The 12,776-nt window shown below is 35.5% G+C and overlaps 1 protein-coding gene across 1 annotated transcript in view; it reads right to left on the bottom strand.

The window, feature by feature from the left end:
- LOC121407687 (guanine nucleotide-binding protein G(s) subunit alpha-like) overlaps positions 1-12,776 on the bottom strand; it is an 81,592-nt gene that overhangs the window by 13,378 nt on the left and 55,438 nt on the right. Inside the window, exon 9 of the mRNA XM_041598872.1 lies at positions 5,138-5,258. Within this exon, the coding sequence (XP_041454806.1) occupies positions 5,138-5,258 (121 nt within the window). The remainder of the gene's footprint in view (positions 1-5,137; positions 5,259-12,776) is intronic.

Below are 12,776 nucleotides of genomic sequence, written 5' to 3' on the forward strand. Positions count from 1 at the left end.
TTCGTAGGTGCTGACGCACTCGGGATTATTTATACACGGCAATGCATCGATGCCTCGCTCAAGCAGCCATCGCTCTTCTTGCGATGGTGGAGAAGGGGTTTCTTGAATCTCGAGATTAATCGCAAAGAGGGCCGATCGGCTAAAATCTTGAGATTGGGCAAACTATTGAAATTTACTACAGAGGAATGTCAAGTGATCTCACACGACACAATGATAGATAACATTTTGAATTTAAGCAATTTCAGATCTTTATTCTTTGAATCACCATTACCCCCACCCTCCCTCCATCCCCCCTCACTTCCTCCCTACTCAATTCACAGAACATTATATTTAAAAAGTAATTTTACACAATAGTCTATCAAACACCTAACCCTTACTCCCCTCCCCCCTTCACCCATACCTTCCTCCTACCAAGAATACCCAACTACTCCAAGCATGAGTCACATGATCTACGATGAGACAGTGCTATGAATCATGGGATAGCCATTTTTTTTCTAGCTTTTTCTCTCCATGTCTCCCCACTTCTCTTCCTGTCTCACCGCTTCTCTCCAATGCAAAGTCTTTCTTTTCCCTTGATAATCTTTGTCCTAGACCATCAGGTGGCAAGGCTCGTTTTTATCTTCATTGACGTGATAAGCAGTGACATGGCATCCGTTTTGGCAAGATTTGGTTTGGAACAATGATTCGATGTGCGGTCACATCTTCATGCACCTGCTCGGAGTCGCTATCAAACATTTGCCCCCTCCCCTTTTAAATATAAAAAATCAAGAAGAGAGGTCAGTGAAATGGGATTTAAGAGTAAAAATCCCTTTGATAAACTTCTAAGTGGTACAGTTTAGCAAGAAATCATTGAGTTTATCATCGACACAAAACCAGAAAGCATCTTCATGTTGGAGAGATGGAGGGTGATCAGATCTCTGTACAGAATTCGAATTACAATTATGGCTTTACCAACCCAAGCACATTCTTCTTTCACTTATCAATAGACCAGTTTGGTATTACCTCATGGGCAAATTTGGTCGAACGACCTTTCATTTTTTTACATTACGATAGCCAGATTTCAAAGCAAGATATTATGCAAGCATGCCTTACATAGCAGGATGCAGAAATTGTATAGACCAGGTGACTAGAATAGCACACCAATGAACTCTATGAAAGTATTTGTTGCATGTTTACTTTGAATGCATCAACAAGTTGCTATATCAATGTACTTGGCCAACAGTGAAATATCAGTTGCTAGTGGATGCATTGGGTTTTTTTGTGGATCTAATGAAGAACAAAATTAAAATGAATATATGAATAATCAAGACATCAGAGTTGGTGCTTATCTCATGAGATATTTAACCACCATGTCACTTTTAGTAGGAATGACCTTCTTCTGATCATGCGCAGAAGGGAACTCCGAACTGGCTTATTCCATGGAGCTACTAACACATGCTTATATTAAGAGAAATACCCCTCCATGGCAAGCTTTCAAAGTCAGTCTTGGGTTTCACGACTAGATATCAACAAACGATTTAAAATCATTCTTGAAAGACATTCTTATTCAAATTGATTTGAAGAATATACGTTATTGCTTTATCTATATGAAATGTTTCTGATAGTAATTAGTCACATGACATGACATGCATACAATGTAAAGCTAATACTGAGTTAGTGTTCTTGTAACTTTTTTGTCGTAACTGACTTATCATCCAACACCACCAAACAGCCCTATTCAGAAGATTGCCACACTATCATTGTCTGTGCCTTAAACCCTGTTTATATCAGATCGACATTACTTTGTGTCACACAAAATGACTTTTCTGGGGATCAATTCCTTGTTTTTGCCCCTTTAATCTTTCCTTTTATCAATTTTCATGAATTTCTCTGTACAATCCTTCATTCATCTTCTCTTCTATAATTTCTTTCATTAATTTCTCATTCTTACTTTTTTCTCTCAATTCTTATGTACTGTTACAAACCTTCAGATCTTCTCTTTCATCGATTCATAAGTATTCTCTGTTTTGGTCCTTTTTTCATTTAATCCTAACAATCTTTATTTCTTTGCTTAGATTCTCCTTTCGTGTTCTATCTTCTATCAATTCTTACGCATTTCTTTGTTTCTTCCAACTTCTCTTCTGTCAGTTCTAATGTATTTCCTTGTTTTATTGATTTTCCTTAATCATCACATTGTAAACTTTATTTCAGCAAGGACGTGCTTCAGTGAGATTTGTTGAGCTGTGTGGTACTATAGGTCTAGCGTATCTTTATCTTGTGGGCGATTCCACACTAGAACTTCAAAAATATCATAAATTTCAACATGCTTTCAATAAGTCATAAGTAGTGTAACATTTTACTATGATACCTAAATTTTATGAAAATTATGAGTTTTAACCAAAAGTGAAGACAGATATAGTTTTTTGGGGGGAGAACAATGGAATTTTAAATTTTAAATAATTTTGCTCATTGAATAGTCAAGTAGAAATTCCACCTGAAACAATTATTTGCAAAGCAAGAGAAGATTGAAAATATTGCAGGTCAATAGAATAATATATCATTGATGGTTCCAAATAATATCTACAACATTTTCATGATCCATAATAGGGGCAGCCCTGATTTTTCCGAACCTATTTTTGGCAATGTCCCGTACGACACATGACAATGCAAAAGTTTTTCCTACAATTTTATTTTTGATGATGCAATTTCATAAAATGAGTTTCTCTTTGTTTGACCCATGGGTGATCGATTTATCCCATAAGAATCTAATTACTGCCCTTCATTTTTCAATTATTGTCCTATTAAAAAATGTCCCGTACGACACACGCTGTGTCGTACGGGACATGTCCCGTACGACACACAATATAATAATGCATCTAATTGCAGAATTTGGATTCAGAAACCATAAATAGTAGGCACATTTAAATTCATTTAATTGATTTAACATAAAGTGAACTGAAAAAGTACTTTGTTTATCTCCATAGAACATGAAATAGGTGATTCTAAACATTTTAACTGATTTCATGTAGGCTTATTCTTTTGTGAATCCCTTCAGCTAAACTGGTGATTTTCACTGATCAGAGCAGGTTAATTTCTTTTCATTGAGCATGAAAAGAAAACTTTTATATTTCAACCTAGCCTGGAAGATGACTTCCTCTTGCATGCTAATGTGGAATTATTATAAGATGTAAAAAAAAAATCATATCAATCATCATGATCATCTATTTGGACTTCCCTTGATGATCACTATTTTTATATACAATATTGAAACTCCTTACTTTTTTCAAGTTGTAAAAAAAATCTTGAAAATAAGACAAACCATATGGTTTCATGAAATGCAGATGGGTTTGAAAAAGTAGAACCGCATTTCTTTAGACAAAAAAATTGAGACCAAAAAAAGGTGACAGTTGTGACATATATCATGTAGATATACATTTTATATAAAAAATCATAACATCATGATCATTTTAGCCCCATAATTTACACAAAGTTTCATTCATTTATTGTTTAAATAGTGTTTGGAAATCATCAATTAGTTCCCTAAAATATAACTTCACACAAACCCTGAAGTTTTTCAGCTCGTAAAAATGCTGTGAACACTTGCACATTTCCCATCATGAAAAAAATTATAACATATTGCTCCCAATTGTATATATTGAGGTTACTTAATTGTATTGTCCTGAATGACTGCTTATTAAAATATTATTCATAAATAAGCAAGAATTTAGGGGCAATGCTCCTTCTGATTGATAAAAAGTTCATGTTTATTTAGTCAGGCTGCCCAGTACAACACGCAGTGCCTGTACAACACACAAGTGTCCCGTACGACACACAAGTGTCCCGTACGACACACAAGTGTCCTGTACGACACACAATTGTCCCGTACGACACATTATTTTGTTTATGATATATTGACAGAAATATTCACCTAATAGCGGTTTCTAACCTAATGAATGTCTTAGTTTGATGGGATTATCATTATCATCAGCCAAATAATGTGATTGAAGAAGTCAAAGTGACATAAAGTAAGAAAGTTTGGCTTCAATTTAGAGATGTCCCGTACGACACATTTTGAATGTCCCGTACGCCACAATGTTCTCGAAAATTATAATTTGCTTTATTTATTCATGAATGTTTATTTTGCTTTCTTTTGTAAATGTGTTTGTTCTTGGGTAATTGAGTGTCAATTTGAGTTCAGTTTCTATGAAATTTATCTGCCCAACTCACAGACTTTTGAGTACAAACTTGAGGTTTCTAAAAAAGCCACTTTTTCTGCGTCCGTACGACACATTACTATTTTTAATCTGTATTATACAGGATGTGAATTCAAGTCATGTTAAGTATTGTTTTTTCTTACACTCTGGTAGTAGTTGATGACCACCTATAGTTACTGGAATAGTTTTTGTTTTTTCTTGTCAAAAACTGTCAAATGTTCTCTAAATGTCCCGTACGACACGTATGGAATCACCCTTGTGTTAACCTTGCTTTCATGCATTGTCCTCTGTTCTGCAATTGACAAAGGACAATATAAGGTAACTCCGAGGGAACCTCATGTTTTTGGTAGATCAGGGGAGCGTTTCATGAAAGGACTTGTCGGACGTTTTATCCAACAAGTCCCATTTCATCCGACAGTTACCATAGAAACAGTGCCTTTCAGCCAATCAACATGCAGAGAAGGATGTCAGATCTGACAACCTGTCGGATGAAAATGTTGATGAAACACACCCCTGGATGGGGTGTCGGGGATATATGAGAAACATAGGGTGTGTTCAACGTCCTTCATTCCCAGTCGTAAAAGTAAACGTCTCTCGAATCATGATTCTGAGGAAAATTTAAACGTTAAATCAGCTAAGATTTTACGACCTTCAGCATCACGAATGCGACATTGTACATGATTGAGTTTTGAAGCGTCTTTAAATTTTCTCTCGCAGTGGAAGACTGCACAAGCAAGCTCCAGAATTGACTTTTCTTGTGGTGGGTGAAACTGCACACTAAAGCTGCGCTAACGAAAGCGGGAGATTCAAAGACGATAGACAATCAGCTATATATTTTCGACACTGAACAGTGGACCGGTGATCACTGTTTGTGTTCTGTGTTTTGTAATTGAATTTTCAATCATGATTCATGTTTGAAGACACTTGAAGAGAGATATGCTCACCTGTTATTCCAAATGCTTCTGAAGAGTTCTAGTGATTCCCTCAGTCTGTTCTGGTTAGGGTCTTCCCTCAACACAAGGTTGTAACTACTGCAGGCTACTACGAAGATGATGGCCGTCACATCTAGTGGGAGCAAGAAAGAACACATTTCTTCATGAATAATTTAACCAATAGTAAATTCCCAACTCCATCAAGTCCTAAAAATTTCTGTGTGTTGAAAGTGATGTCTATCAATGGTTGATCACATATTGAATATATTTTAACCAAAGAAATGGAAATAAAATGTACATCATCAATTGTGCGATAACTTTGTAACTTATTTGTGTAAGTACATAGAAGGACAAGTCATAAGCCATATATAATTCAGGCCTGGAATAACACTTTGGTAAAACAAGGAATGGGAAAAAAAATGATTGTTTTACAAACAAACTAACTATATTTTAAGGGAATGATTATTAGTTTTCAAGCAAGATAATGTGTTTTATATTTTATGCAGTGTTAGTCCTCTCTTCATGTTTCTCTCTCTATTCAGTTCTCTTCCTACACCATTCCTCTCTCTTTTTCTCTAACTCTCCTTCTGATGCTTGCATCATTGATTGTTTTCTATTAGCCATTGAACAACTTATGTATGTATCAGGGAATCATTTTCCTGGAATCGCATTGCAATTTGCTCCACGTTTTTGAAAGACTGCTATGCGTAAAGTCTTTTGAATAGCATATTGTTTATATAGGACTGTACATTACTTAAGGGGAAGTTCACCCTGACAAAAACTTTATTGTAAAAATAGCAGAAAAAATAATAAAAAATATTGCCGAAGGTTTGAGAAAAATTCATCAAATAATTAAAAAGTTATTAGAATTTCAATTATTTGATTTGTGACGTCATATGCGAGCAGCATTCCTACATAGCAAATGGTAAAAAATCAATGAAATGTCATTTTCTCAGAAAATTGATAATGGTTTTCGGTACCTTTTGTATATCAATAGACAAATCATTTCACACCCGACCATGAATAGAAAAGAAAATTAAGTCATCAGGAACCATGCAAAATTTGAAATTAATGCATTTTATATTACATAACACATGGGGCAGCTGCTCGTTTATGACGTCACAAATGCAAAACTTTGAACTCTAATAACTTTCTTACTCTTTAACGGATTTTCCTCAAACCTTCACTAATATTTTTTACCATTTTTTCTGCTATTTTTGCAACAAAGTTTTCTTCAGGGTGAACTTCCCCTTTAGTTGAGAGCTTTTCTCTTATGACCAAAAATGCTATTCAAATAGATCTGTAAAGCAAAATTATTCCCTGATGTATATATTTTTGGACAACCCTCCCAAGTTCATTGGCCAGAATTCACAAAGAAAGTTTTTAAAGAGAAATTCCAGTAGTTGCAGTAAACACTGATTTCATGAGAAAGTCTGTAAAACAAGACTTAATTGTCAGTATATCATCGAGGATCTAGATCTGGTACAGTTACATTAATTGAACTTTGTGAAATCTACGCTGAAAAATGTTCACACCGAAGATCCCCAACACAGATAAGTGCACGTGGGACAATGTATAATTATTGCTTAGAGCGTCGGGCACGACGCTCTACCCGAATCCTGTGCTTATTCGCCGATTCTCAGCAATTACACAATTTCTTCCAGAATCCTTTGGCACATGCGTTTCATTTATACAAACAGACGCTTTGGTGGTCAGATCATTGGATTCTGTACGAACTCATTTTGATATCGTTACCAAAACTAGCATTTACCTTTAAAACCATCGGATGAACCCATGGTTTATGCAGATTTCCTGTATAAATTACGCTTATTTACCGCGTATATAAAAAAATGTCCAATGCTGATGCACACTTTCATCACAGTACGCCCAATTGATGCCTGTTGCCATGGTTCAGTGCGCTATTTTATCCATGAGTCCACTGTTTGAACAGTGGACTTATTAATTCAAAACAGTGGACTCATGAATAAAAAGCAAGGACAACCATGGCAACAGGCGTCAATTTGGCGCACTGTGATCATGCTTCAGTATTGGACATTTTTTAATATATATGTGGTAAATAAGCATAATTTATACAGAAAATCTGCATAAACCATTGGTTCAATCGATGGTTTTAAAAATCACCTCTGTGAATTTGGGCCTTTGAGTTTAGGATGATCTTCTCATGCACATATATTATCTTAATGATTATTAACAATGACAAGTGTTATTCAACGTTGACAATGACGTATAGAATTAAAAATATCACTGAATGAACTACATCATGACAAATTGATGTAAAGCAAAGATTGATTGAAAAAACAATGGATTTAGACAATCATCTAGGATTTTTAAAAAGCAATGTTGCATACTACAGAAGGGGGGAACCCCTTTACTGTTGATGAACACGGACAAAGAAGTATTTTGACATTAAATTCTCATACAAAACGAAACTGATGATTATTTTTCAAAAAGATATTCAACAAAATAACAATCCTCCAAGTTTGAGGAAGGAAAACATTTCTACTGCTCATGTTATGCAGCTCAAAGCGCTTCCAAAGTATGATGAACGCTGACTAATGTGTGAAAAGCATTATTAATTCAAATCAACCCTTCTATAATGGTCCCTCCTGCTTCTTCGGGGGGCCTGTGCTCTCCTATACCGGTACTTCCGAGATCCTCTACAAACATGGAAGTCATTAAAAATTGACGAAAAAGAAAATACACCGCACTTGGTGGAACTCGGTTGTCTGTGCTGCTATTCGGTTGCGACAGGTAACCTTATTCCCCCTGTGCCTTCTATTCATTACTGGGCTCCGATGCATGAAATATGGAATGACTCCTACCATTAAGATCACTTTCTACCTGGTGGTTACCAGTTGTAACAGGAAGTAAGTATGGAAACCTGTAACTAACCTTTCCACAACTGCTCATGACTTCATTTCTCTGAAGACATAAGTTTAGGGTTCAAGTCTTCATATTTTTTTGTAGGGGTTAATTTCCTTCTTCTTTTTTTTCATAGAAGAGGGTCAAAATGATACGAAGTAAAGGATAAGGTCAAGGATTAGCAATAGGTTTAAGGTTAGGTCTTGAATTGGAATTATTTTGCAGATTTTTTATATTGCAGCAATTGTCATTAAAAACGATGGAGAAATTGGAATCTTATATGCACATCGCATTTAATTGGGCAAGCACATTGCTCTTTTCAAACTGTCCAATCGGATAATTTAAAGCCTAAAAATAAATTTCGATCATACACACAATGATTCATATTTTGACGCAGCATTGAGTCGACCTCTGACATCATTGATTTGCAAAAAATGAAGTTTCATTTTCATGTTGCCAAGTTTAAGTTTCCTTGTGAGATGGGGAAGTATTCCAGTGAAGTTTATCAGGAAAATTTTCTTCTTTGACTTTCGTAACTAACTTACTTCTACACAAGCATCACAAAACTTCCCCAGTTCAATTGTGCGATTGGCCAAGTTGATAGTTCTTGTTGCGCATGGACAACATTGTTTAACTGCTGTAGAAGCTTATCAAATATTATAATCTACAAAATCTACTTTTAGATCGCACAGGGCAAAACCAGCTGGGGGATCTTTCACTCTATTATTCCCTATTATTCCCCCAATCTGTTTTCTTTTCAAATCGAGAGGCCGTTATCATTACTATTTCTAAAACTAGTTTACTGGAAACCGATTCAGGAAACAAGTTTGGAAGATCGCTTTGCTAGCATTCCCACTGGATCACACTGAAGTGGTTTTCAAACTCACTTCACGTAAAGTGATCTTGTTGCTATGGAAACGCTCTCAGTGGGGTGACACATTTTGCGCGAATTTCGAAACCACGGCATAGGAATTCTACACCTGTCGTGTGGAGTAGCGCGTTCAAAATGTGCGAAAATTGCGTCACGAAGAACGGTTGTGTCCTCACCTACGCTAAAACCAGTTTAACGAGGCAAAGCGATCTTGAAAACTACATAGCGAGGTGGTTTTCCGAACTGGTTTGGAAGATCGCTTCCAAGACTGCCTCGACCGTTTTCACTAAGCGTTAAACTAGTTTCCAGTAAACTAGTTTTAGGAAAGTGGTGAGAACGGTGTCTTGGTGTATAAGAAAACATCACGAAATCATTTTATGAAGTGATGAAGCAACATGCGAGGGGAGAATACCGATCAATAAATTGCAGTCTCAGTGCTACCTGCATGCTGGAACTTCCAAGGGATATGACAGTACCATGGCGTAACCACACCTTGCTTTAAATATCAATAGACTTTCGAATGTCAGCTATTTGCTAGAATCTGTACTCCAGCGCAAACAGTGCCATAAAATTATCATGCCTTGTGGAATGTGTTACACTATAACATTCACAGAATCATTAAATCATAAAATGGTTTCGAGATATATCATGTGAGGAAGTGAAAACAAATGTAATGTCTTGAGTCAATTTCAATAGTGAGAACCACATATACATAGCACTGTTTTTTCACTCATTGAAAAAAAATATATATAAAATTAATCCATCCTAATCACATGATCGGCCGAGAGCTGATCACATGACATGCATCATTTCTACCGTTATGCTGACCATGCACATATGTTTCAGGACAAGCGTGCATTTTTTTCCCAAAAAAGCGTACATAAGTTAATTTGCATAGGTGCAGGGACATATATGCACTCCAGTGGACTGGCTAGACTGCACTTGCTAGCTCAACTCATTTTCATTATATGTTTCATTTGGTGACCCAGTAGATCAAAGCGTGTAACAAGATATAACTCTTCAAGTGTGCGATTTCCAATCACATTTCTTTGATGTCCTTGGATTAATAAACCTCATTTATGGTATTTTAGTACCATATTTTTCAAAACAATTGCGACTGCTTCAAATTTCTGGGATGCAATGTGAATATCTAGAACATCTAATCTGCCCAAGACAAATTTGCCTTTTTGATTTTTATTCATTAAGTTTGAATGTTCTGTTGTTTTTGTGAGTACAAGTGAACTACCAAATCTAGATAAGGTAACGACAAGGATCCCTACATCTCATTTTAGAAAACAAATAATGTGTGGCTCTCTTTCATGCTTCAGATAAAATCAGCTCATTTGATAACTTAAGAATCGTCAAAAGCTGCTTCGCTGCGCGTTGCGACTTCAGGTAGCCTCAAAGAGTAACTAATTTTGTTGCAAGCACTAATTTGAACCAATGCATACTTGCATAATATCTGTATAAAACACACAGGCTGCCAGGTCTGACCGAGTTTGAAACTTCTTTCAAGTCGTTCATATGACAATGATGAAAAGGATCCTAAGTTGTAGATGTCAAAAATATCATTTTCTTTCTCTATTTAATTATTCCAAAATTTCCAATCATGTCAATTTGCATCAAATAAATAATTTTCGAGGAAATTAAAAGTCGGGTCTCGCATAAAATCTCCTACAAATGACACAATAACCGTAAATTCTAACTGTGACTATTTTTTTTTTTTAAATATAAGAATAAATGGAGTAAAGAAGAACTAAAGAAAATGACCTACCAAGTGTTCATATGAACAAATAAACAGTATGTGCCAAATAATTATGATAATGATACATAATGAATAAGTGTAACAAGTGGAATGCCTCTGGCCGTCTCACCTGCATCACGCGGTTCAATATAGCAGCAGTGCTCACTTTGAATACTACTCTAACTCGCACAAGATGTTCAGTGATACATGGTTACTCTTATTTCCCTTTTTTATGAACTAGACCAATAAACTTAAAGAGATATGATGATTATTCAACAAAAAACCCCAACATGGCCAAAGTTCATTGACCTTACATGACCTTTGACCTTGATCATGTGACCTGAAACTCGAACAGGATGTTCAGTGATACTTGATTACTCTTGTGTACAAGTTTCATGAATCAGATCCGTAAACTTTCAAAGTTACAATGGTAATTCAACAGATACACCCAATTCGGCCAAAGTTCATTGACCTTTGACCTTGGTCATGTGACCTGAAATGCGCACAGGATGTTCAGTGATACTTGATTACTCTAATGTCCAAGTTTAATGAACTAGACCAATAAACTTTCAAAGTTATGATGGTAATTCAACAGATACCCCCGATTCGGCCAAAGTTCATTGACCCGAAATGACCTTTGACCTTAATCATGAGACCTGAAACTTGCACAAAATTTTCAGTGATGCTTGATTACTATTATGTCCAAGTTTCATGAATCAGATCCATAAACTTTCAAAGTTATGATGGGAATTCAACAGATATCCCCAATTCGGCCAAAGTTCATTGACCCTAAATGACCTTTGACCTTGGTCATGTGACGTGAAACTCATGCAGGATGTTCAGTGATACTTGATTAACCTTATGTCCAAGTTTCATGAACTAGGTCCATATATTTTCTAAGTTATGATGACATTTCAAAAACTTAACCTCAGGTTAAGATTTCGATGTTGATTCCTCCAACATGGTCTAAGTTCATTGACCCTAAATGACCTTTGACCTTGGTCATGTGACATGAAACTCTAATAGGATGTTCAGTAATACTTGATTAACCTTATGGCCAAGTTTTATTAACTAGGTCCATATACTTTCTAAGTTATGACATCATTTCAAAAACTTAACCTCAGGTTAAGATTTGATGTTGACGCCGCCGCCGCCGCCGCCGCCGTCGCCGTCGCCGTCGGAAAAGCGGCGCCTATAGTCTCACTTTGCTTCGCAGGTGAGACAAAAAGTATGGTATTCTGAATCCACGCAACAATAATCTAAGTTCCAAACTTGATGACCTGTAAATTGGTGATTTTCAACACAGTCAGTTTTCCTCTGATATTCCACCAGTTCGTAGCATCTGGTTTATATAAACTATAAAAGAAATTTCTAGATCAAATCAATGATCATAACAAAGACTTTCTCTCAAATCCATTGCTTAATGCAACTACGGATGCTTGGCTTTAACAGAATGGCAAACACATTCTCAATAATTAATATGTTTATCAAATTCACCAGGAGATAAAAGAAAAATTTCGAAAAAGAAGATGGTACATTATTATTTAATGAGGGTCTGAAGAATCAAAACAGCTTTGATAATATTGACCCACATAGCCGGATGTTTATTTCATTCCCCCTTCTCAATCATTTTAATAAAAGGTCAATGTACACTTAAACCTCTGTTCTTACTATCAGTATTGTATTTGGTAAATATTGATGGTACTTATACCATCTGAAATAATTGAAAATGGCAACATCAACAGCAAACAGCAAAATGAGGAATACTTAGAAGAGACAAAGTGACTATTTTTACTACATATTTATCAATTATTATCTGTTGATAAGCTGTACTTCTTCTAATGTAAACTAGTGTGTATGCTGCTTTTTTTTTCTTTTCTTATTTATTTATTCTGTTATATTTTAAATCACTTGTATTAATTGTATGTGATTTGTTATACAAAATTATGAAAACCCAATAAAAACTTTAAAAAAAAAAAACAGAAAAAAAAGAACAGCCAAACATTTTAAAAATCAATTCATTGTATTGTGTGTATGTATCACTATTGTTGCACAGGAAATTATCAGGGTGGTAAATGTACTTCTATGACTTTTATAGAAATCAAAACCAAAAAAGCCACAAGGTCAAAATGGTAGTTGGTAAAGAATTTCTA

This window comes from Lytechinus variegatus, chromosome 2, assembly GCF_018143015.1.
Source record: "Lytechinus variegatus isolate NC3 chromosome 2, Lvar_3.0, whole genome shotgun sequence".
Taxonomy (NCBI): domain Eukaryota; kingdom Metazoa; phylum Echinodermata; class Echinoidea; order Temnopleuroida; family Toxopneustidae; genus Lytechinus; species Lytechinus variegatus.